The following is a 27076-nucleotide window of genomic DNA, read 5'->3' as shown; positions in this document are numbered from 1 at the left end:
GTGATGAGTTGATATAGGGGAGTTAATAGGCAGCAGCTGGTGCGGGGAATGATGACAAGTGCACTAAACAATGAAACAAGCGGCAACGCCCATTCACACACGCTTACACACACATAGAACAACAATCACACGAGACATGAAGGAGACAGCGAATTCATGAACCGTGACAGTACCCCCCCCCCCCTCTAGGAACGCCTCCTGGCGTCCCCAGACTTCCTTACTTGTCGATTGTAATCATCAATAAGGGAGTGATCCAGGATGTCTCTAGCAGGCACCCAACTTCTCTCCTCCGGACCGTAACCTTCCCAGTCCACCAAGTACTGGATACCACGTCCCCTCCGCCTCGAGTCCAGAATACGATTAACCGAATAGGTGGGTTCCCCTTCTACGAGTCGCGGAGGTGGGGGAACCGGGGCTGGCGGATTAATGCGAGAATAAAATACAGGTTTGATTTTGGATACATGAAACACGGAATGAATTCTCCTGTACACTGGAGGAAGATTGAGGCGGACTGCCACCGGGCTAATGATCTTGGTGACAGTGAACGGGCCAATGAATTTGGGAGCAAGCTTATTAGAAATGGAGCGGAGCGGAATGTTCTTGGTAGAAAGCCACACTTTGGAACCGACGACGTATACGGGAGGTCTAGACCGGTGGCGATCGGCCTTGGCCTTGGTGCGCGCTCCCACTTGGAGAAGAGTCTCACGGGCTCTAGTCCAAGTGTGACGACACCTCTGGACGAAGGCGTGAGCGGAGGGGACCGCGACTTCGGATTCCAGACTAGGAAAAATCGGTGGCTGGTACCCTAAACTACACTCAAACGGAGATAAGCCCGTAGATGACACTGGTAACGAATTGTGGGCATACTCCACAAATGACAGTAGTTGGCTCCATGAGGAAGGATTCTTGGAGACCAGACATCGCAACGTCCTCTCCAAATCCTGGTTGGCTCTCTCAGTTTGACCATTGCTCTGGGGATGAAACCCTGAGGACAGACTAACAGTCGCACCCAGTAATCTACAAAACTCTCGCCAAAATTTGGACACAAATTGGGGTCCCGTCGGAAACCACGTCTGTCGGGAGGCCATGTAGCCGAAAGACGTGGTTAACGACTGTTAACGCCGTCTCCTTGGCTGAGGGTAATTTGGGCAAGGGAATGAAATGAGCCAGCCTGAGAACCGGTCCACCACGGTCAAAACTACCGTGTTACCCTGAGAGGGTGGGAGGGCGGTGACAAAATCTAGTGCGATATGGGACCAGGGTCTCGAGGGGACAGGCAGCGGTTGAAGGAGCCCATCTGGGGGTCGGTTGGAAGTCTTACCAGTGGCGCAAACTGAGCAAGCCAAAACAAAACTGTGGACGTCGCGAGCCATACATGGCCACCAAAATCGTTGCTTGACTAAAGATGTAGTGCGACTAACTCCTGGATGACAAGCCACATTAGAACAATGCCCCCACTGAATAACGTCGGACCGTAATCCCTCTGGCACAAATAAACAGTTCGGAGGACAACCGACCGGGGGCGTTACCCCTTGTAAGGCCATCTTGACCTTCGATTCGACCTCCCATGTGAGTGCAGAGATAATTAAGGTCTCTGGAAAAATGCACTCGGGAGTAGACGGGCGATCGGAATGGTCAAAAACACGCGATAAAGAATCGGGCTTGATGTTCTTAGAGCCCGGGCGGTATGAGAGAGTAAAGTTAAAACGTCCGAAAAAAAGTGCCCACTGAGCCTGCTTAGAGTTCAATCTTTTAGCGGTTCTGATGTATTCTAGATTCTTATGGTCGGTCCAGACGATAAAAGGTACCCCCGACCCTTCTAACCAGTGGCGCCATTCCTCCAATGCTAACTTGACTGCCAACAACTCTCTATTACCAATGTCATAATTACGTTCGGCAGGGGACAAACGGTGAGATAAAAACGCGCAAGGATGCATTCTGTCGTCAGTGGGAGAACGTTGGGACAACACTGCACCTACCCCCGCCTCTGACGCATCGACCTCCACCACGAACTGACGTGATGGATCAAGGGTAACCAGAATGGGGGCTGAAACAAAGCGGCCTTTTAGTTTGGCAAACGCAGCCTCAGCTGCGTCTGACCACCTGAACGCAGTTCTGGGAGAGGTCAAGGCGGTCAGAGGCGAGGCTAGTTGGCTGAAATTGCGAATGAACCGCGGTAAAATTAGCTGAACCCCAGAAACCTCTGTAGGGCCTTACGGGAATCCGGAGTTGGCCAATCCACCACAGCCTTTACCTTCTCAGGATCCACCCGCATTCCCTCCGACGACACAATGTAGCCTAAGAAAGGAACAGACTGTGCATGAAACGCGCATTTCTCCGCCTTGACAAACAACCCATTCTCTAGCAGTCTCAGAAGCACTCGTCGAACGTGCTGCACGTGTTCCTGGAGAAAAGAAGAAACAATCAATATGTCATCCAGGTAAACATATATGAACTGATCGACCATGTCTCGCAGCACGTCATTGACAAGTGTCTGGAAGACTGCTTGGGAATTGGACAAGCCGAAAGGCATGACCAAGTATTCAAAATGCCCCCTGGGGGTGTTAAAGGCAGTCTTCCATTCATCCCTCCTCCTAATGCGGACCAAATGATAAGCATTACGTAAATCCAATTTTGTGAAGATCGACGCTCCCTGCAACCTGTCGAAGGCTGAAGACATCAACGGCAAAGGGTAAGTATTCTTTACCGTGATGCCGTTCAGCCCCCGGTAGTCAATACAAGGTCGCAGAGACCCGTCCTTCTTCCCCACAAAAAAGAACCCCGCCCCCGCTGGAGAAGAGGAGGGACGGATGAACCCTGCTGCTAGAGAATCAGAAATATATTTCTCCATAGCCTCCTTTTCTGGAACAGAAAGAGAATATAACTTGCCCTTAGGCGGAGATGTACCTGGCAGTAACTCTATCGCACAGTCATAGGGACGATGAGGAGGAAGGGAAGCAGCACAAGACTTACTGAACACCTCCTTCAGGTCTAGATACTCCGTGGGCACGTTTGACAAGTCCACTGCCTCCTCCTGAAACGTAGAGACAGAAACAAACGGACAAGCAGTCACAAGACAGGACTCATGACATTTACTGCTCCACTCTGATATTAATTTACGCTGCCAGTCTATCTTGGGGTTGTGTTGGATGAGCCAGGGGTGTCCTAAAACAATAGGTGCAAGGGGGGAGTCCAGGATGTAGAATGAAATGGTCTCTGTGTGGTTGCCAGATACGCTGAGTATAATGGGTCCAGTGGTGAATGAAATGGTGGGAAGTGCTTGGCCGTTGAGAGCGTGGACTGCGATGGTACGGGTGAGGGGTAGAAGGGGAACCTGGATCTTGAGTGCAAATGTGTAGTCCATGAAGTTACCTTCAGCCCGAAGTCCAGTAGTGCTCGACAGTCGTGAGTGTGGGCTGACCATCTTAGCCGTACCGGGAGGAGCATGGATGTAGATGAGGTCTTCTCAGCGGAGATCCCACCCGACAATAGCCTCAGATTTACTGCCGGGCTTGCCCTTTTACCGGGCAGTTAAAAGCAAAATGTCCCGCTGCGCCACAGTAAAGGCAGAGGCCCTGAGATCTCCGCCTCTGCTTCTCCTCCCGGGAAAGCCGAGCTCGCCCGACCTGCATGGGCTCGTGATCGTAGACGGGGCTGAACGCGTCCCGCTGCTGGTTCGCAGAGTCTCCGCCGCTCCAGACACCCGAGCGGGTAACTTCCGACGTTCGACTCGGGAGAGTCTGGAATCGACACGGAGCGCCAATTCGATCAACCCATTGAGGGTAGTAGGTAAATCCAGCGCATAAATCTCTCTCTGGATGCAGTCAGCCAGCCCATGCAGGAACATATCCCACTGCGCCTCCTCGTTCCACTGACATTCTGTCGCCAAGGTTCGGAACTCGATGGAGTAATCTGATACGGACTTTTCGTCCTGCTTGAGGTCCGCGAAAACCTGTGCCGCCTCTCTTCCTGCGACCGCACGATCAAAAACTCTCTTCATCTTGGCGGCGAGTGTTTGCAACGAGGTACAGCATGGATCTTGGTTCTCCCACACCGCCGTTCCCCATAGCGCTGCCCTCCCCGTTAGTAGCGTGAGCACAAACGCAACCTTGCTACGTTCGTCAGCAAAAGTCCTGGGCTGCAGAGAAAAGTGCATCGAACAGCGTGTTAGGAATGCTCTGCAAAAGTTCGACTCACCGTTGTAGGACTCGGGAACGGGTAGGCGGGGCTCTGACTGGGAGACGAGCTCCGGTGGTACGGGGGAAGCGGCCGGTGTGGGTAGCGCAGTGGGAGCTTGCATCAGTTGGAATCGCTGGGTGAGCTCGGACACCTGCGTCACAAGAGCTTGAATTGCCCGACCCGACTCATTCATGTACCTCTGCTGGGAATCCATCCGTGCCACACTGGTCTTGATGAACTCCTCCAAGGATGAAGAGGTTCCGCTTGCTGCTTCCATAATTTGGTCAGATCGTTCTGTCACAATCACTAGACGGAAGCAAAGATGCAAGTAACTCTTTATTAGAGTAAGGAAAACAATGCAGTGCTGGAGTTCGGGTGGGCTGGTGACGCAGTGGCTAGATGGTCAGCGTGCTGGTACAAAGAGTGGTGAATCCAGTACGAGTAAACATCCAGACGAGACGAAACCACGAAGACACTGAACAGGAACAGGAATCAAACCAGAACAGGACTGCAGACAGGTAAACGAAGAAACAACACTGAGGGCACCAAACAACGATCTGACAAAGAGAGGAGAGTGTGATGAGTTGATATAGGGGAGTTAATAGGCAGCAGCTGGTGCGGGGAATGATGACAAGTGCACTAAACAATGAAACAAGCGGCAACGCCCATTCACACACGCTTACACACACGCAGAACAACAATCACACGAGACATGAAGGAGACAGCGAATTCATGAACCGTGACAGGCGCGGCCTGCTCCCATGCTTGGCACATCGCTTTGTTCCCCCCCTTCAGGATCCCAGGAACCTAAAAAGTTTATGATGATTTTGATGGGGCGTTTGCTTTGGCACGCAACTGCCTGCCCACACCTGCGTCAGCAGCTCACGTACATGGTTCAGCGCATGGCGTGACTGAATAGGGACCCCTAGTGTCGCTTTATTTCGCACAACATCGAGTGAGTGACAGACGGGGAACGTCTAGGTTACTGTTGTAACCTCCGTTCCCTGATGGAGAGAACGAGACTTTGTGTCCCCCCGGCCACGACACTGAACCAAGCCACTGTAATGGCCAAACCTTATTCTTGGCTCCTCAGTGCAAAACCTGAATGAACAGATGCACGATTCCCTCCTTTTATACCCGTATGTACGGGGGAGGAACATGCAAATTCTGTCTGCCAAATTCTCATTGGCCTTTTCTCAAGTTCAGAGGTAACCAAGGCCTTCAAGAAAGTCCCCTAGAGTCACTTCATTCGACACAACGTCTCGATCCCTCCATCAGGGAACTGAGGTTACAACAGTAAACCTAGATGTTTTGTATAATTGTATAATATAACAGAACAAAATTAAAGTTGTTATTCACTGTCAAATAAACTCATGTCTACACAGCCTATATCAGATATGGTTATGAGGAAATTAGGTTTAATGTCATCAGCGTGTTCTACAGTAAAAACGTCAATATGAGTCAAGTTAATAATTAAAGAATTTCTCTTATGCTGGTGAACTTTTCCTAATTACATGCATGTCATAATAATTCCCTGTAAAGTGTGGAACCTTGTAGTTGAATTTCAGAATTATGTACAAACGGAGTAGTGTTTTGGAGTATTCCTTAAGTATTTCCTGTTTGCTTTGAAACTATGTCAGTGAGATAAACTTCTCAATTACATATCGGTCTGGGAGATAAAATCACTCTAGACTGGCTTTATTGGTTTGTAAGTGTGTGTGTCATGGTCAACAATGGACATACTCATGTCTATGACTAACAGTGTGAAAGAGCAATCTTTCCTCATTTTAAATTTTTAAATCCACCCCTCTAACCACATGTCCATGCCCAGGCTCATGGTTCGGCCAATAGGAGTGCATGAAATTACAGACCCTAGCCATATACTGGTAGGACTAGACACACCTGTGTAAACTGTGTCATAACATTTAAGCCAGAATTCTGTTATCACAATTATCCTTTATTTGCATTATTTGTGTAAAATAAAGCTTCTCCATTATATATCTTTATAACTCCACTATGTTTGTCTTATTTGTCTGTTATAAAATCAGAAGTGTGCACATCTAAGTGTCTTTTCTTACCCTTTCGATTTGAATTATTACTCCTCTCTTTTGTCCTTATGAGAAAGATTATTCCTAAATTGTGCTATTTAAGAATTTTTTACACTACACAATTTTGTCCAGATTACCATATTAATCGTGATAACATACAAACATATAAGCTCCAAGGAGAGTTTCCTTTTATTGTCAGTTGTTTACATTTTGTAATGTCAACATCAAAGGCAGATACAAGTCTGGCCAAAGCACTGGCATGACATCACATCCTGTCATAATAATAGTTACTCTGAGACATGGGGAAACTCAGGTTGTTTCATTATGACTGTGAGACTGCAGACAACAGTATCTGCTCTTCTCTGTTAAGAATCTCTCCCAGCATGGACAAAATGGAAAAAGTTGGGATACTACTTTTATTGCAGAGTGAGTACTCTTGTTGTTTTATCAAAGTTTTTAAATATATACAGTATGTATACAGTAATTATTGATAGTAATCTTCATGAAGTCATAAAAAGAGAATAGTTTTATGTGTGGGTTATCTGGAGTGCACAGATTTGTCTTACATTCTCAAACTGCAACAAATGAAGAATTTATGACAATGACTCTAGGCTAGTTGCACATCTGCTCATCAATCTTGTAAATTAACTATAAACGTGTTCATAAATCTGTGTGGTGTTAGACCCCTACTACCTTATCATGAGGTCAGTTTGAGGGTGTTTTTAGGGCAAACTCTATAAAGGGTTGGGTTCTCACTTGAACGCTTGTCACTATTTTTTAAAGGATAAAGACAGAGGTTTTACCAGTGCTTCTCCAACTAAGTTTTTAACCTTTGACAAACAAAAATATGAAATTTGAAAGTCTGAACCATTACAAAGTTTACAATGAATAAAACCTGATAAATGTTTTCTCCATAGGTTTCTACATTGCTCAAACTCAGGGGTTTAATGTGGGGATAGCAGGTGCTAAAATCTTCTCAGGTCCTGAGCTCGAGGAGTTCGGTTACACTGTACAACAATTAAGCAACGATCAAGGAAAATGGTAAAATATGTTTTAATACATGTTATTTAGGCCACTGTTTTCACTCTTAGATTGTATACAATGATAGACTATACAAAATGATAATATACAATGATGTATACAATAAAATGTATCAAATTAATAATAATTAGAAAGTGGAAAAAGTGCACATATTCAAAGAAGTACTGTATTTCCTTGTAGTAAAAGTTTAATGCTCAAAATATGCACATGCACAGACTGCGGTAGAGGATATGAAATAGGATGTTGACTAATTCCTGTGTTAACCATCTTAATTTGTCCATAAATAACTATATTTTTAGTACAGCAAGAGAATCTTGTGCTGTAGTCGGCTTAGTCAGCTCAAACACTGGCATTATTTTAGCATGAAAAAGTTGTTTGCATTACCTTTCATTATTCTTTGATCCTTCAGACAAATTCTGTTATTGCTCTTTAGGCTGCTGGTTGGTTCTCCATGGAGCGGACACCCACAAAATAGAAAAGGAGATGTGTACAAGTGTGGGATTGGTGATTCTAGAACTAGTTGTGAGAAACTACATCTTGAAAGTAAATTTTTCTTTATTTCATAATGAGGCACTCACAAAAGTACCATGTTATCGAGATAATATCATGTTTATTTGGACACATACAATATACTATGGTTTTTATTGTAAGTAATTTGTTTTGTAAGTAAGAGTTTTCAAGCTACATACACATAACTTTTTTACAACCTAGTCTCATAGAATGAACGTTACTATAACAAAATTTTAGCAAACTGAATTTTGCGTTAAATATTCAGTTTCGGTACAGTTTCCTGGTGATATTAGGCACTACAACAACTATTTTATTCACTTTCACACAAATCATGACTCCAATGGTTGATTAAAGACCAACCATAAACACTTTGTAAACACTTTTTTTTCTCTCTATTACTCCCACATCATTTGAAAAACAATACATTTTAACGCTTGTATTACAGACTCACCTACATATACACACTTATTCCAATGTGATTAACTTCCGCAGTAGCTTACCTCAGTTTTGGTCTTTGGATTCAGGAGTCTGCAGTTCAACACCAGCTAAGCACACAAACTGCCGAATTAGATGAAGCGATACAAAATTACATGGTTGCTTCAGAATATGTGCTTTTCATTTCACTTAACTTTTGTTTTTGGACACCATCAGTTAGGTTTAGGCATTGGTTAAGTGTAAAGATGTCTGTTTTGTCTATACCTCTCATTGGATTTTTGATCACTGTTGATTAGGTTGAGGTTTGGAAGGTACGTTTCACTAATTTAAACGCTCCATCTAATATTCAACTTTATCAACAAACCTTGTCTGATAACAACACCATTGCACTCGCTTTTGGCGCCCCACGCTGGACATTTCACTGGGAAACTACTGTGAAATGTATTATTTATAAGGAAAGGAATTTCATTTTACAAAAAATGTAAAAGATGCCATGGTCACATAATGTTCATGAGATCAGGCTACTTTTGAGTTGACAAACGTTTTTTTTTGGCAATGTAGACGATCAAATGAACGAAATGCTTGTTAATTCAAACTCTGTCAAAAATTCTAATGTAAACAAACCCACAAAAGAATTTTAATCTGCTTAAAGTTGTTCTATCTATCTATCTATCTATCTATCTATCTATCTATCTATCTATCTATCTATCTATCTATCTATCTATCTATCTATCTATCTATCCATCCATCTATCTATCTATCTATGTGACAGTCTGTCTGACTGTAATATATAGGCTTTGTCAAGCCAACTTCAAAGTTTGTCTTCAATACATTTTACCTATCTGGTTCAGTATTGTATGCATCAAAGTGGTGCTACCATCAGATACCACCACTATATGCCACTGTACTTTAAGGGAGTCTTCAATGTTTCAAAATAATAGGATTTTTGCTTACTTAACTATCTACATGAAACCATATTTGTTTCTTCACAGAGTCTGTCAGCATAGACGGTGTGCAGAGCATCAACATCAACATGAGTCTGGGTCTGACTCTCACTCCACTAACTAAAAGTAACAGATTTATGGTGAGCTTAAAATAAATCAGTGCATGCATTCAATTGTTTTTCCAAACAACACAGGAGGGCACAGTCACCAAAATCTTAAGATTCTGAATATGAATCTGTTGTCTGACACCCCAAAAAACTTTGACATAGATTCAACTGTAGAAATGTTTAAAAAAATATTAGTAGAATAAATATGTGTGTGTTTCAGACATGTGGTCCTCTATGGGCTCAGAGCTGTGGCAGTCAGTACTTTTATCCGGGTGTCTGTGCTGAAGTGACAACGCAGTTTTCTCTCATGTCAGCCTTCTCCCCTGCCCTTCAAAGTAGGAACACAGTTATGTGTATTCTCTCATGTTTCATTTCATGAGAAAATTACACAATGCACACATGTTCTTACAGTAAGTTAATCCTTCTTAATCATTTCTCATTCAGCATGCGGTGGGCCAATGGATGTTGCCATTGTTTTGGATGGATCAAACAGTATATACCCTTGGCCTGATGTCATAAACTTTCTCATAAAACTTCTGGAGAATCTTGATATCGGACGTGATCAAACTCGAGTAAGTAGTCTGATCCTGATCCGTATATTTCTTTGGGAGTATTCATTTGAACATCTGATTTAATTTGTTTCTGTTTGTTTGTTTCAGGTCAGTATTGTGCAGTATTCAAACAATTTGTCCTTTCATAATAATTTTAGTTCTGACCAAAACAAAGAAAAAGTTATTTCCATGGCTTCTGCCATTCCTCAAAAAACTGGAGACGAAACCCACACTTTTAAAGCAATTGACAATGTCAGGTACACTTTTCCCTTCAAACTTTAAATTATTGCCATACATTGTGTCACTCAGGAGTAAGGCCTTTGCATTGAACTTTACAATAATTAGATGTCCTCCAAACTTGTTTGTGTGTGGCTAATTTAACTTAATTGTAGCAAATATTATTGTTTCAGAAAAGAGGCTTTCCTACCAAAAAATGGTGGCCGTCCAGGTGCCACTAAGGTGATGGTAGTAGTAACTGATGGAGAGTCTTTTGATGGGTATATGGGTCAAGAGGTCATTGAGAGGTGTAACAAAGATGGCATTATTCGCTTTGGCATTGCTGTAAGTGAATGTGAAAAAAGCACATATAAAAATCTGTTCAAAAGAAACCATATAAGTAAAGGATTGGTTATTACTCAGACAGAAAATTGGCCATTCTAAGGATTTATATTGATATAAATGTACGTCACCATTGTTTCAAAAGGCATAATTTTGGCAACAAAAATTATTCCAGTAATTTATTGGCATATTGTGATAAAGTGTGACTAATTTTGCAAACACTGGTTTGAATAGTTTGTAATATTTCCATCTATGATTTCAAACAGATTCTCAAGCAAACTGCCAACATTGAAATATTCATCAAGGAGATTGAATTGATCGCTAGCACTCCGACAGAGAACTACATGTTCAATGTGTCCTCAGAGGAAGCTCTAATTAATATTGCGGGAACTCTTGGTGACAGAATTTTTAACATTGAAGGTAAACCATTCATCTTCTCAGAATAGGGACTAACAGTTTTTCATCCAATAAGAAAATGTCAACATCAGATTGCTAACCTAAATTACTACTTAAATTATATTAAGGAAATGTTTTTTCTTATTTGCTGTACTCTCCATGTATGACTTTTCTTTCTTATTTGATTTTAGGCACCAGCCAAGGACAAGAATTTCAACTGGAGATGTCCCAAGTTGGATTCAGTGCACATCAAACCAATAATGAGGTGCCAATAAGAGATCTACAGTATCTATCCAGGAATCATGTATTTGATCGAACAGTCCAAAATCCTTATAATGTGCCACAATCATTGACAAGAAATTAAAGATGCATTTCAAAAGGTTTGACAGGATGTCATATTATTCCACAGGACATGATCATGCTCGGTGCGGTTGGGGCATATGGATGGAGTGGGACCATCGTCCATCGAATTGCTCAGGAATCCCACATTTTCCCAAAAAATGCTTTTGAGAAAATTCTGGAAGACAGAAACCACAGTTCATTACTTGGTGAGCCAGCGGTACACATCTGTTTGTTTTAAGAGGATAATATCAAGCGTAGCGTCAGTTCAGGCAGGTCACGTGAGTCAAGCTTGCAATCAGCTGACACTCAGCAGATTATGATGATATATATATAGATAAGGAGGGACGAGTTGAAATAGTGTTTTTGGTAATCAATATTATGCCACAAATGCTGTCGATTGGGCTTAACTTGTGTTGAACCCGGAATATTCCTTTAAATGTGTCATTGCACCTTGTACTTGATTCATTAACTTGATATACAATATTTTAAGTTCTTTTAATTGTTTATTTAATCTATTATGCAATGAAGGATTGTACCATGCTGCACTGTCAGAATGTTAAAAAATATGGAACAATGTTATTATAATGTTGCTGTAATGTTCTGATGCCCTTAGGGGTTTTTTCTTATTTGCTATACTCTCCATGTATGGCTGTATGAATGGGCGGAGAGTTTGCCTTGAACAAAATTGTACCGCCAACACCAACAAATTACTTTAATTGTCTACAAGTATTCAAGTCAAGTAATGAATTGAAGTTTTAAAGTACATTGTTTCATTAACAAAATATATACATATTGTAAGTAGCACAATTACAGTAAAGTGGTCATGTATCTTAACATTCACACCTACAGTACTGTACATATTTCTCCAAAACTCCTGATATAGTAGTTTTTGATGGTTTGTTGTTATCTCAGTTTTATTTGTTTACCCTGTTGTATATGCAGGATACTCGGTCACAACTTTGACTGATGGATCATCTGAGTATTATGTGGCTGGTGCTCCTCGCTCCATTCATAGAGGACAGGTTATAGTGTACCTAATCAACAACCAGAGACAACCTGTCATTGTAGATTCACAGCGAGGAGAGCAGGTACACTGTTTCTATAGTCTTACATAACCATACTTTTGACTAACAGCATACAGCAAAGTCTGGTCCACTTTGCAGCTTCTTCTGGCCAAGAACCACTTTTAATTTAAAGTGACCAATGACTGTTTGTTTTGTTTTTATGTGTAGTTTAGGGCCGGCAAATGTAGGTCTAATTGAAATGTCTGTGGTTTGTAGATCGGATCTTATTTTGGCAGTGTTCTCTGTCCTGTTGATGTTGATTCTGATGGCGTGACTGATCTGCTGCTGGTTGGAGCCCCAATGTTCATGAGTGAAGAGAAGTTTGAAACTGGGAGAGTCTACCTCTTCTCCATTACCAAGGTGATATAGATTTACTGTCCATACACAGACATATCTAAAGCTTAGCAAAAATCCACATAAAGAGCATTTTATATGAACTGAAAAGTTAACAAGTGTCTTGGATTTTTCCACATGTTGTTCTTAGGGCATCTTAAGCAACCAGGGCACCTTAGAGGGTTCCTCACCTTTGGAGAATGCTCGTTTTGGAACGGCCATCACTGCCATTTCAGATTTGAATCTGGACAGCTTCATTGATGCGGTGGTTGGAGCTCCATTGGAAGGCAATGGCCAAGGTGCCATTTATATCTACTATGGAGACAGAAAAAACATCCGAAAGCAGATCTCACAGGTAGAATGCACCACTGATGCAGACATTCATCATTAATATCCCTGCTGAAAAGACCATTTTAGACCTGTATGAATTTCTACAGTATGCTGGTTTGGTGCTGGTCTACCTTGTGGAACAAATAATGTTCTTCCAGTGTGTCTTAAAATTCTGATGTCTTAATGTTCTTCTAGAAAATACTTGGATCCAAACTGGACCCGGCTCTCAGGTTCTTTGGGCGTTCTTTAGATAGCAGTGGAGATATGAACGGTGACTCAATCCCTGATGTTTCAGTCGGAGGGTTTGGGAAGGTAGTGCAACTCTGGTGAGGTTCTCGAAGTGTAGTTGTTAAAGATCCAGTAAATCAGTCACTTAAATTGTAATGTTGATTGTAATTGTATTTCCGATCTCAGGTCAAAGGGAATTGCAGCTATCACAACAACGGCCACCTTTAACCCTGAGAAGATCAGTATTCTGAGTAAACCCTGTCAGTTCGGTGGAAGGATGGTGTCCTGTTTCACTGCTAAAGTCTGTTTCAGGTCATCGTTCAGACCCAAAACATTAGTGGGACCAGTAGGTAAGACTAACTTAAGTATCTTCACTTAATGATAACTTTACCAGATCTTTTACTCAAAGCTGATGGATTTTTTTTAATTATTTATTAAGATAAAAGTTTAATAATTTGTTAAAATTTTTAGAGAAGATACCATTTCTTGGTGTAGACAATAAATAATTAAATGGAGATCAAATGGAGGTTTTTGCTTAAGTCTCGTTCTTCTCAGATGTTTCTCCTGAAAAATAGACCCCAGTTATCTCACATGTGACTCATCTAGAGTTTTCGAGTAGATCTCAATGTCTCAAACTGTGCTCAGATTTGCCTAAGATCCCACCCACAGTTTGCATTCAAATGTCTGAGATTTCAATATGAATTTAAAGATTTCTCATCAAACGTGAACAGCATGATTATGTTGGTCCATTAGACCAGCACTAAACCAACATAAACCAGCCTGGACCAGCATGAGAATTCATGCTGTGCTAAGCTGGTCATTATAAATATTTCCTGAAAGTGAGCAGTTCTGAAAGTGAGTACTGTTCTTCTAAACAGATATCAAGTACAATTTGACCCTGGATGCTGACCTGCAGTCACCTCGAGACAACTCCAGGGTCCAGTTTGATAACTCAGAGCATCTTATCCAGAAAACTATCAGTGTCTATAAGAAGGAAAAGTGTATAGATCATAATGTCTATGTGCAGGTTAGTTTTGACCACTTTTTGCAAGTTTCATATTGTTTAGAATATCAATACGCTATTTGTAGCTTTTTCTTATTAAAAATTATTATCTCAACTTGTTGTATTCATTTATCAAAAGGAAACTCCAGATTTTCTGAGTCCAGTTGCTTTGCGAGTAGACATCAGTACACAAAATCTGGAAGCCGGCCTCGCTCTTGATGTATTCCAGCCCAGATCTTGGACATTTTTTGTAAGATTCTCTCAAATTTAAAGCTGAAGTGTGTAACTTTTTCTGGTGTTAAAATACTTTCTCTTATCCAAGCTTAATAATAAGCACTCAATAATTTTTTGTTAATGTTGTCTTGGACTTACACTGACACCTAGGGGCATGGATACAGCATCATTCTAGCGTAATAGATTTCAGTTAAAGATGCCATTTTAGAAAATCATTATTCACAGTCAGGCATGATTAATTTAATACCTGAGTGAAAGTGTCAAATAACAAGGTGGTTACTGAGATTAAGCGAGTAGTATTTGGCTGGTTATATGATCATAACATGGCCCCCTATGAGGGGACCCTCTCCATGTGAAATAAAACAGCTTTTATAGCAGGGGTGGGGAACGTCAGGCCTCAAAGCCATATAAGGTCCACAAGACATTTTTACCCAGCCCATGAGGTAATTTGAGAAATAATGAACAGCAAAAAATTGCCTTGATTCCATTAACTGTAAAACAAAAATTATAATAATGATAACAATTTATTACAATACAAAATATTGTATAATAGAAAGACATTTTTTCTTTTTTTTTCTTGGTACGTAAGCGCGTAACAGAATGAATACATTAATTTCAACCCACAATCAGGAATTACAAGCAATTGAATAGACTGCAAATAATTTAGTAAATAATCGAATGGCCCTTAGTAGGAAAAAGGTTCCCCACTCCTGGTTTATAAGGTCACTGAAATGAATGAGTTTTCGTCTAATGTGAGTGCTCATGATTTTATACATATGTAGGTTGATTTTCTCAAAAATTGTAAACACTCAGTTTCTGTGGTGATATACAAATAACTGTGTTTGTTTTGACAACTCGTACTGCCGACACAATAACATTGACTCAACCAATGCCGTGAGTTGGGGGTGGGACTATCTATTTGTTTGACCAACAGGGGCTATATTCAGCAAGAGGTTTAAAACCAAACGGTTATTTTTGCAACTCCTTTCATGGTGCTAGTGGCGCAGAAATTACACACGTTAGCTTTAAGTCCAACATGAATCATTGGTTTTTTAAATAAAAAGAAAAAATTGAATTTTTTGTTCTCTTTACTCAGGTTCCTTTTTTGAAGGACTGTGGCTCTGATGACATATGCATGAGTGACTTGAAGCTGACTGTGAAGGCTATTGATATACCAAGGTGACTTTATGCTCCATAACATCATTTAAAGGGCCAGTTTCTGAAACACAGCTTATAGAAAAAGTTAACACAAAAAAATGTAATTAGTTCATCACCTACTTACCTTCCTGCCATTTAAACCAAGGGGTTCAAATGGCATGAAGTTAAGTAGGTGATGAAATCTTTTTGTGGAACACAATATGTTATTAAAGAACCAGAAGCCTGAAATTTATACCAAGCTGAAATCTGCATGTACAGACTTGTACATCTCTCCTTTACGTTTATATAGATTGTTTTATGTTTTGCAGCTCATCTTCACTGCTAGTAAGCCAGGACAGAAGAAGACTCACTTTCATTGTGACTGTAATGAACAAGAAGGAGAATGCATATAATACAAGAGTGTCTGCTGACTTCTCCAGTAACCTGTTCTACGCTTCTATTACACCACCTGTGTGTACCTCTTCAATCTTAGTGCATAGGTTTCACAAATATACTTGCCAATTTTAGAATCTCAGAATAATGCCTGCCATTTATTTTATCGTTTTATATTCGGACATAAATCAGTTCTGGTGTGAGTGCAAGAAATTGTATTTGTGAGCGCCCATGCTTGTGTTTGCAGAGAGATAACACAGAGGTAAAATGCACTTCAAAGGCAAACTCGCTCGACTGCCAAGTAGGATATCCAACCCTGACACCTAGCCAAACGGTAAGACATGTGTGCCTACAGGTATATGTGTTTTTCCACTATTACATACCGTAGCTATACTTTGGGAATATACTTTATACAGTATGACCCAAGATATTAGCTAAAAATAAATAAATAAATACATACAAATTCCATCAGGGAATTTCGGGTGTCCTCACTTGGAAAAATAATTCATAAATAAATAAAATAATTGTTCAATTATTTTGTTCTAAACTGGCAAAAGATTTTATTTTAGGGTTGGGGTTTAGGCTAGTCTGTAGATTTTTTTTATATATAGTTGAGAATTTATATAGCTGTATATAAAAACAATAGAACTCATTCAATTCTGCTTCACTCTTTCTCTGCAGGTAACATTTGAGATCAACTTTGACTTCAATATGAAACATCTACAGAAAAATGTGGTGGTAAATTTTGAAGTCCAAAGGTAAAAGTCCACCATCCCCCCCAGATTTGTAATAGTGTGTGTGTGACCTTGTGGGGACATTTTGTCGGTCCCCATGAGGAAAACAGCTTATAAATCATACTAAATTATGTTTTTTGAAAATGTAAAAATGCAGAATGTTTTCTGTGAGGGTTAGGTTTAGGGGTAGGGTTAGGTTTAGAGGATAGAATATAAAGTTTGTACAGTATAAAAACCATTATGTCTATGGAAAGTCCCCATAAAACATGGAAACACTACAGTGTGTGTGTGTGTGTGTGTGTGTGTGTGTGTGTGTGTGTGTGTGTGTGTGTGTGTGTGTGTGTGTGTGTTTGCATTGTCTGTGAATAATCATGAACAATATTCTCCAGTGACAGTGAGGAGGAAGTGACATCAGATAACAAGGTCTCTGTCTCCATCCCAGTCCAGTATGACTCTGAAATCATCCTCACCAGGTGAGGGGTTAACCTCATACTATGAAAATGCCTGCCAGTAATACTTTAAGTATTAAAAATGACTGTATACTTATTGCAGATTAAAGAAAAAAAAAAATAATTATATGCAGTTCTTATTGGTTCTTGCTAAGGATTTGAACAAAATGTTTACCCTACAGTAAGTATTTAACTTTAGTGTCGACCTACAGTGTTTGTGCTGCGGAAGAGTGATACCTAAAATTGTGTGAGCCATACAGTATCTAAAGGTCATAATATCATTGAGACTTGTGGGTGTGGGCTTTTTTTGACTTGGAATCTTAATCTTTATATTTGTTTTTCAAGAGAGATGAACTTGGATTTTACCATTGTTGGTGCAGAAGACCAAGTTAAAAATATTGTCACAGATTTCGATGACATCGGCCCAGAATTCAACATAACATTACGAGTGAGACAAATGCCCACACTAAACCTGATTTTATGATGAAATTATTGTAAATAGTTCCTCCTAGTTTTGCTTGTAACGAGAACTACGTGATAGCTATTAGAGGTTTGTCTTCCTGCAGGTTTCAACTGGAACGTTCACAATCAATCAGGCTCATCTCACTGTTTTACTGCCCACCAGTAGCAAAGCTGGTAATCCTTTACTATATGTGACTTCAGTCAAAACTGTGAGTATGATTGTGTATTAAACTAGACTGAGCTCTGTTGTTTTTCAGTTACCATAGTGATTTTATATAATATATAAAATATATTATATTTTATAAAATAACATTATTTAGTTTAACTAAAAAAGGAAGGAAAGAACAATGTACTATGTAATTTGAATTGTACCCTTCCTTAATAAAATTATTTTACTGTGCATAAATGTAATTTAATTATGTTGCATATACAGTATAAGAGTTTTTGACATAGGCCTTAAACATTAAAACAGCATTTTCCTAATTATTTTGTCATTAATATGCATGCAGCTTTTTTGACCTTTTTTGGGGACCTCATATTGATTTAAAGAAATAGAAAAAATGTTTTACTCCTAAAGAAATGAAAACAACTTTTGAAAAATATTTATAAAATCATGACCATGAGATGAAGAGTCCAGTCATATGTTGTCTTCTACATGGAGAGAGTCCCCTCATGGGGGCGGCCATGTTAGTATCACATGACCAGCTGAATACTACACACTAAATCCCAGTAATCACCCTGATATCGGACACTTTCTCTCTTAAACTCTATGGACTATTTTTGTACTTTAATAATTGTATTTGTCACACTGCAGCATGAGGATGCCACCTCATTGTTTAAACTTATTTCTGCTGAACAGGTTGGAAATGTGCACTGTGACACCAGCAGTCTGATTGATCCATTGAAGATCAGTGAGAAAATCTACACTGCCAGCTTCACTAAAGAGAGCTTCAGAGGAACAAAGGAACTGGTCAGTGTGTGTGTGTGTGTGTGTGTGTTAAGAATTATGCACTATATGTTTTAAATTTAAAAACTGCACAATTTCTGTTGGGTTTAGAGTCATTATAAATTATAATTACCTTTATATAAAAATACTCTATGGGACTGTACTGTATGTCCTCAATTAGATTGTTACGTAACTATGTATGCATGTGCTTGTGTGTTTATCTGTCATTATACATAATATATGGTACATCTTGCACCACCAGTAGGCTATAGGCTACAGTATAACTGTGGTTCATTTTCAGAATTGTAAGGCAGCAAAATGTGAACCCCTGAATTGTGTTCTCAAAGACCTGGGGATGAAGACCAGCTACTTTGTTAACATAACTGCCCGGATATGGAATGGCACCTTTGCCTTTGTAAGCATATCTTGAGTTTATATATATATATATATATTTCAATCTACCCTGTTATCTGTTCTGAGCCGATGCTCTGTGTTTTTTTCTGTCTAGGCTGATTTTCAGACAGTTTTATTGGCTGGAAGTGCTGAGATAGAAACACCTCAGCCTGATCTCATAGTCATCTCACATAAACAACAGCAGGTATGGTCACAAGCCTTTTATTTTTCTACATATATGATCAACCCTGCTAAAAACATCACCTTAGACCAACATGAATTTCCTGGTCCAGACTGGTTTATGCTGGCTTGATGCTTGATGACTAGCAAAACTAGATCTGACATTGAATTTTCTTAAAGGTGCACTCAGTACCAGTTTTCCCGATTAAAAAAGTTGTAAACCAAAAGAAATGAATTGTGTATAAAATCACGAGCACTGACATGAGATAAGGACTCATATCAGTAACCTTATAAAAGCTGTTTTGTTCTACATGGGGCAGGGGCTCCTTCATTGGGGCTGCCATTTAAGAATCACATGACCAGCTGAATACTACTCACTCAATCTCAGTGACCATCTTGCTATTTGGACACTTTCACTCTTAGATTGATTGTGAACAGTACATTGCTACAATGGTATTTATTATAGAAAAATACTGATTTTGAGTGCTTCATCCACACCACTAGTTATCACTGTAGGTCCAAGATGACACAAACAAAAAGTTACTGAGTGCAACTTTAAAGGGATAGTTCACCCAAAACTGAAAATTCTCTCAACATTTTCTCACCCTCATGCCATCCTAGATGTGTGTGACTTTCTTCTGATGAACACAAAGTAATAACAAACTAAAGAAATAACAAAATATGTCAGCTCTGTAGGTCCATACAAAGCAAGTGAATGGTGACCAGAAATGTGACTCTCCAAAAAGCACATAAAGGCAGTTTAACAGTAATCCCCACACCTCCAGTGGTTTAATCCATGTCTTCTTAAGATATATGATAGGTGTGGTGAGAAACAGATCCATTTTAAGTACTTTTTTAAAAATAAATCTCTACTTTCTCTTTCACTTTCTTCTTGTGTTTGTGGCGATTTGCATTCTTCATGCATATCAACACATACTGGGTAGGAAGGAGAACTGAAGTTATATGGATTACTTTTATGCTGCCTTTGTGCTTTTTGAAAAATGTTGGTACCCATTCACTTGCATTATGAGGACCTACTGAGATTTTCTTCAAAAAAAAATATTTGTTTGTGTTCAGTAGAAGACAAAATCATACACATCTGGGTTGGCATGAGGGTGAGAAAATTATGAGAGAATTTATTTATGTAATGGAACATTTCTTGTCATTATGTTTCAAACCTAGTCATTGATTTACTTTATCTAATCTTTGCTGTCTCCGCTGTAGATAAAAATTACAATAAGTAAAGAAGGAGCAAGTGGGGACATTCCGATTGGTATTATCATTGGAAGTGTCATTGGTGGGCTCCTCCTTTTGGCTCTAGCCACTGTGATTTTATGGAAGGTATGTAATATTTGTTTAAGCATTAACTATGATTAAAACTGTACTGGCTGCACTGTATATTTTATAAAGGCATGTATAAAAAAAATTTTTTTTTAATCTGATGTCCCAACAGCTTGGCTTCTTCAAGAGAAAGCAGTTGCTACAGTCTGGGAATGAACAGAACAAGGCAGAGGAAGAGGGTCTGGTTGAGAATCCAGCATGAATGGGACAGATTTAAGATTCTTATTGTATACTTGCTTACTGTTAATTACGTGTACTTCTGATTGCACAGATGTGCTGATATGGTAAATTCTTTGAGGTTGCCTCAAAATGAACAGTGACATGACTGATATTCAGTCTAGAGCCCTTTGAGGGTGAAATTCTAATCCCTAACACTGGTGGATTTGGTTAAAGCTACTGTACATTTTTCATGCACTTTACAGGTTGGATTTCAGAATTATAATTTCACTGTATAAAATGTCATGTTAATGCTTTAGTCTGACTTTCTAATTTTTGTGTAGTTGGACTAACAGACCTGCATAATGCCAGTGCTTGCCTAATATGACACATAAATAAATACATATTTTTTATCCTTTCATTCTCAATCACATTTTTGCCTATGTATTTTTAACTGTTTTCCACTCTTAATTAATCTATAAACAAATAGAAAGAAATGAAAAGTGTATCCAGTCAGAATTTATTCCTTGAGGCTTACAAGCAAAGTATGACATCTGTTTCACAAATCGCATGTCCAAAGCAGTGCGTGAGTTTGAGCTCCACCCCCTCAGGCCTTCACAATTTCCACAGAATCCCTCAACAGTGCAAATGAATGGGCAACAAATGTCAGATTGTCAGATTCAACAGCCAATCAGATTGATTGATTTGTTATTGGTGGGTGTGGCCTTTAGGATATGTTCCGGTCAAGGCCTTCTATCTGGCCTTGAGTGACGCAATCATGCTTTAAATGACATGTGTAATTTGAAAGCGAAGAGCACAAGATTTTGCTGCCAGTCGTCTGCCATCACTGCCGCTATCGCCATTGAGGAAGAGATCCTTATGGATTTAAAAACCTAGATGTTCTGCATGTGATTGTGTGATTTATTAAACAGGAATTTTTGCATTGTTATAGCAACATCAGGAGTTTTCGAAGTGTAAATTAGGCTGCTTGAGCATTAAGTGTCATTTCTAGTTTTGGCTTTCATGCGTGGGCGTGCCTTTATAATGTCAATTGGTATTATTATTTAGTATTTATAATGTATGATGGCCAAAGACAAGGGGTGTCTAATTCATTGTGAAACTGTGTTTTCTTAATGGCATGAATCACACTGAAGGCGTTGACTTTTAATGCAATTGTATTTTGATTCTCATTGAATTCTACTGTATTTGTATTTGTTCTTGTTGGAGTCATGCAAACCAGTGGATGAGGTTCTGCTTTTATCTGTGGAAGGATACGAGGAACTCAGATCTTATAAGCTCATTATGTGTATATGTGTGTTAAAACCAACAGAGCATATTTAATAAAAAGCCTACTTTCACCACTTTTTTTTCTTAAATGATATAAATGTGATAGCCTTTATACAGACTCCAAATTTCTATATGTGCTTTACCCTCATGCCATTAGAATTGGTTTCTATTTAAGCTATGGGTAAGTGCAAATATTTATGCTTTTATTTTAAAATCTTTTTTGTTTTCCATTTTTATTGATGTGTATTGCTAATTTCACCCCCACATAATGCATGTGTCATATGTGTTTTTTTTTTTTACTTATATTTTACATTACAAGTAATCTGGTACTTGTTTTTTGTGGGTTAGAGTACTTGACTACAAAATTACTTGAAAATGCCATTCCTAATTATAACTGCACATGTAAACATACTGTGTCGTTTCAGCGCCACTAGTGGCCCCAAACGGAATTGCAAAAATAATGATCATTTCCAAACAGGTTTAAAAGTTATAGGTGCACGATTAAGATATATTACTATTATAATATATTATTATTATTACCATTTGTTTACAAATTACAATAATATTTAAGTTGAATGGGTTCCAAAAAATAACTGTGTGAATGAAAAGTGAGCTGATATCTTATAACTAAATTAAAGTCCAGATACAAGTTAAAAAATTTTTTTTTTTAAAACGGCTTCTTTTCTACTGATTACTTATACTGGAATTACTGTTAATTTTGCTGCTACATTATCCAGTATAATAGTAAATAATAAAATTTTTCTTAATAAGCTATACATTTAAATGAGGTTTGTGTTTCTTTACATATTAAAGAGTACTCCCAATTAGTTCCACATAATAATGTAAAGATATTATAAACTGATTATGCATGATTTCCAATATCAGAATCGGATTGGAAGAGAAGAGAAAAAGTGGTATTGGTGCATCCCTAGCAGTAACACACTGACATGATTGATTGTGATTTGATGTACATCGTTATGAAAAAGAGACCTTCCCCCCCGAAATCTGAACACAAGTGAAGTGGTCACAGGAGATGCATTTAAGTGACCAGGTGTAAACAGCAATGTGTCTTTCCTGACTACATGTGATCCGATCACCCGAGACACATCTTTATACCAGGTGTAAATGGGGTAATAGAATTACACTGTGTTCTTTGTGTTTTTTCAATTTAGCTCAGTTCTCAGATTTGGGACGGAAGTATGAACCAATGAGTTTGCGCATGCAGGAGATCAGGGATATGCTTCTTTAAAGACAGCAGAGGATGGGTAAAGACAGGGAGAAGTTTATGCCTCTGTTAATTCCTGTGTGTCTTCAACATTCTCGTTCTAACTTGTTCAGTATGGTTTTCAGTTAAAGGAATAGTTCACCAAATGAAAATACTGTAATAATGATCTTCGAGGCAAACTTTGTAAAGTGTTTCCAGAGTTGAGGCATATTTAACTTGCTCATGACACAAACTTCCAACCCACTCTATGTGTTTGATGACACACATTGTGATTTTGATCCTTCTTACAGTTGTGCATTCTTCTGTTCAGCATAACGCATTACTGGTTTATTTTTTACAATTAAGTTTTTAAACCAATTCATGTAGATAAAAGTTGAAGTATGTTTATATATTTTTTCTATACTGTGCAAATTGTACTATCATTTATAATAGTAAATAATAAATATATACCTTATGTATACATCTTATGGAGTTTTGTGTTCAAAAAATTATAGCCAAAAAGGAATTGAAGCAATTGCTGTTAAAGGTCATGTGGTCAAATTTGAAGTGCTATTAATACAGTAGACTACGAATATTAAAATGAGAATATATGCTGAAAGTAAATGTTCACAAATGTTTTTACTGATATAAAAAGGTCACATACTGTAAATACATATATGCAACATATTTCAAAACATAACAAAATAGGCAATTTTTGGAATTTAAATTTGTACATAAATTCTCAAATATATGAATTAATTGTATTTGTTCATATATGCCATGTATCAGATTTCAATATCAGACAAGGTTATAATTGCAACAGGCATACTTATTGAATCCTCATTTGTGTTTTTAGTTTACAGATTTACTGCACCCATTCTATTTTAACCTGAGAGAAGTTTTCTTGCATTGTCTGAGGCAGAACATTTTAATACAAAATTTATAAAGGGTCTTCCAATACCCAGAGGTTTCACCTAAATGCATGATATTTTTGTGTGTGTGTGTGTATATATATATATATATATATATATATATATATATATATATATATATATTTATTTATTTTTATTTTATTTGGTTGCTAACTGCACATTCAGTTATTATGCACAAACATATTTACATGTAATTGCATTTACAATGTAATTAACACAATTTACAGGGATATTTAATGATGAGTTTTCACTGCAAAAAAATAAAATAAAAGTGCAAATTGTATAGCAACCTTCCAACCCACTCTCACAGAGAGTTGGCTAAATCGTATGAAATTGTACTAGTTGGGTCGCACAAATGCGTACGACTTTTACAACAGCCAGTCAGGTGACTCTCATCTCCTTCTAAAACGCAACAATTACTTTCTTCCGTCGTAGACAACAGACTTTTTATGCTTCAAATCATCAGACTCTTCTCTATGGTTAGATTTAGATATGGGGTTTGGGTAAGGCATATAATTAATAAGTACAGAATGTACACAATATTTATGGTGCGGGTATTTGCACATCTAGAATTTGTAAGATTTCATACAATTTAGCCAACTTCTATGCATTCGGACGACTTTTCCACAGTGTATGTAAACATGCGATAGATGTATGTTTTTGACCGCGGCTGCACCTCTTCTCGCTTTTTTTCAGCATCTTGCGAAGGAGTGCCACATTTTAGGCACCATGTGAAGTTAAAAAAAGAACACAAACTTCCAAAAAATTGACTTGAGACGTTTTGCCTAGTTTTTTTTTTGTTGTTTTTTTTAAGTGGTCTAAAAAGCCCCTAAGTGAGTAAATGGTGACACAATTTTCATTTTGAGGTGAACCAACTTTTTAAGCCTTTTTGTTTCCGTTCTTTAAATATATCTGTGAGAAGATATTCGCCAGTTTGATAATGAAACTAATGTACAATTTAAGACAATTTGCTGTTTGACATTTTAATGTTATAGCATATTTTGTCCTGACTTTCATGAAATGGAAAATTGCATGACTGCTAAAAACTTTGCCCTTAAGACAGGAAACAGCTTACCCATTCAATGACCAAAATGTGCCGTCATGGTTAAAAAAATAGTAAAGAAGGCTTGGCAAACATGTTGTTCACATTCTGTGTCTATTCTCAGTGATGTCAAAGATCAGTCTTTAAAATGGGTTTTCTGCCTTACTGATCATAATGCAGGCATTGAACAATATCTCTCTCTCTCTCTCTCTCTCTCTCCCTCTCTCTCTTTCTCTCTCCCTCTCTCTCTCCCTTCTTTTCATTCATGTTAATGACTTAATTCCTACTCTGTCTTGTTTTATGTTTCCTTCAGTGCTCTCTACACACTACACTGTTTAAAGGCTTTCTTTATGTAGTGAATGTCTCTTTTAAGTTGTTGTTTCCAATTATTGCCATACAGTTTATGCTGCTTGACACTTATGGACACTATTGCACACTTCCTAGCTTGTGTGTTTTTCATAGACCAGAATCACGTTTGGCACAGAATATGATTCTGTATATTACTAGACCAAATTTTTTTTTTGAATATACCAGACTATACAGTACAAAGATGAAAAACAAAAAAGACCAGAATTTATATTTATATTTAAGGTCACGCACAGAGAGCTTTGAGAGCATAATTTAAACAAGTTCAGATTGAGACAAATAACTCTGGCATGTTTTACAGGATGGAGGGCCTGTGCAGGCATGTTTCAACATTTTATGAGTTTATGAATATAAACTGAAAAGTCTCCCTGTTAAACTTCAGTGCACAGACCTTTGTCGTTTTTCTCCATAAACGGTTAGGTCCAGAAATGTTTAAATTAGGTCTAAAACAACAATCTTTTTCTACAATGGGACCCGCAGAACTGTCAAATTCTGGTTCATAACATCTGACCTGGAAAGATTTACAGTGTACACATATTCCAATCTCTTATAATGGGTTTTATAATGACAAATCAATGAATCAGTTACTGTACATTTCATTAACTTCAATGAATTTCAATCCATGAGCAATCAAATCCACGGAGTCAATTTTCTTTTAGTGTAAATTGAATAGTAGCCCAGTTTGCAATTTAGATTCAGATTAAATTTACAGTAGACTACATTGAAACTTTTCAAATCTGCCTTCAAAATTAGAGGTATTAGAGTGCATACATGTATTGTTTTGTCCTCTCTACTAATACGTTGTCTCATAAATTGCAACTATGCGACATAAACTGTCTTTTATGTTTCATTGTTATATAGCCAAAAACTCATGCAGAACATTTTAAACTGAACATAGACAAGAACATGTTTTCTCATTTGGTGTAAAAGATTGTAATTGTTGGCAACCGAGACTATTGTTGTTTCCCCCGATTGTTGAGTTTGAAAATCTTTAAAAAGATTTCTTTCAAATAAATTTAGATGAGGTATAAAGCTCTTGCAACATACTGATTTGGTTTATCTATATATTTAGGTGCCCAAGTATTGTTTACAATCTCCGAGAGCCCCACATCAAAGTTTCATTGCATACAGACTCCACATCCTGATCTGTGCACATCTCATGTTGTAGCGTGTCTCTTTCCTAGATAACTGAAAAAGCACCTCCACTTTCAGATGATAGAATATGCATTGTACCCCATCTAATCCAAGTTCCTAATCATTGTCTTTAGACAAGGGCGTAAATGTTTGTTGGGGAATGTTGTGTATTTATTGAAAAGGTGACTGATTTTTGCAATGTCTCAGCATTGATATCACTTGGGGATTTAACGTGGGGACTTCAGGAGCTAAGATCTTCTCAGGGACAGCAGCAGAACAGTTTGGCTACACTACATCAATTCAGCAATTCTCAAGGAAAATGGAAAGATATATAAGATATAGTGGTAAGTGTGTTCTGTTCGGTTATGTTTTGTGTTTAGAAAGTGTGGAAATGTTGTATGTGTGTAAGTATCACTGCCCCCAGTGGCTGAAGCTGGAAGCGTTTTTGAAAATGAGAGCATGTGTGAGCTTCAGTTTCCTGGTGAAATGTCCACAGAGTGTTGCCAAAAGTGAGTTGTATTTTAAGTTCTAAATGATGTAATACGGTCAACAGGAATGCATATTATACTAACCATACACCCTAACCCAAACTGCGATGCTAAACCTAATGGTTAGTG

The 27076-nt window shown here is 38.5% G+C and overlaps 1 protein-coding gene across 1 annotated transcript; it reads left to right on the top strand.

Moving 5' to 3' along the window:
* The first annotated feature begins 6534 nt into the window (after positions 1-6534).
* On the top strand, positions 6535-21847 carry LOC127636221 (integrin alpha-2). The gene is made up of 30 exons (XM_052116658.1): positions 6535-6653; positions 7145-7268; positions 7702-7811; positions 9206-9297; positions 9485-9599; positions 9709-9836; positions 9924-10072; positions 10226-10376; positions 10640-10793; positions 10961-11034; positions 11179-11317; positions 12054-12199; positions 12392-12535; positions 12660-12863; positions 13034-13164; positions 13253-13416; positions 13945-14093; positions 14209-14319; positions 15400-15482; positions 15770-15911; positions 16081-16167; positions 16515-16591; positions 16957-17040; positions 17362-17464; positions 17583-17687; positions 18338-18448; positions 18726-18839; positions 18933-19022; positions 20222-20338; positions 20451-21847. Exons 1-30 carry the CDS (start codon positions 6611-6613, stop codon positions 20538-20540), a joined length of 3531 nt encoding a protein of 1176 aa, XP_051972618.1. The 5' UTR covers positions 6535-6610; the 3' UTR covers positions 20541-21847.
* Positions 21848-27076: the final 5229 nt, after the last annotated feature.

The sequence above is a fragment of the Xyrauchen texanus genome, chromosome 43, assembly GCF_025860055.1.
Source record: "Xyrauchen texanus isolate HMW12.3.18 chromosome 43, RBS_HiC_50CHRs, whole genome shotgun sequence".
Taxonomy (NCBI): Eukaryota; Metazoa; Chordata; class Actinopteri; order Cypriniformes; family Catostomidae; genus Xyrauchen; species Xyrauchen texanus.
This window is presented reverse-complemented; position numbering and strand designations above follow the sequence as displayed.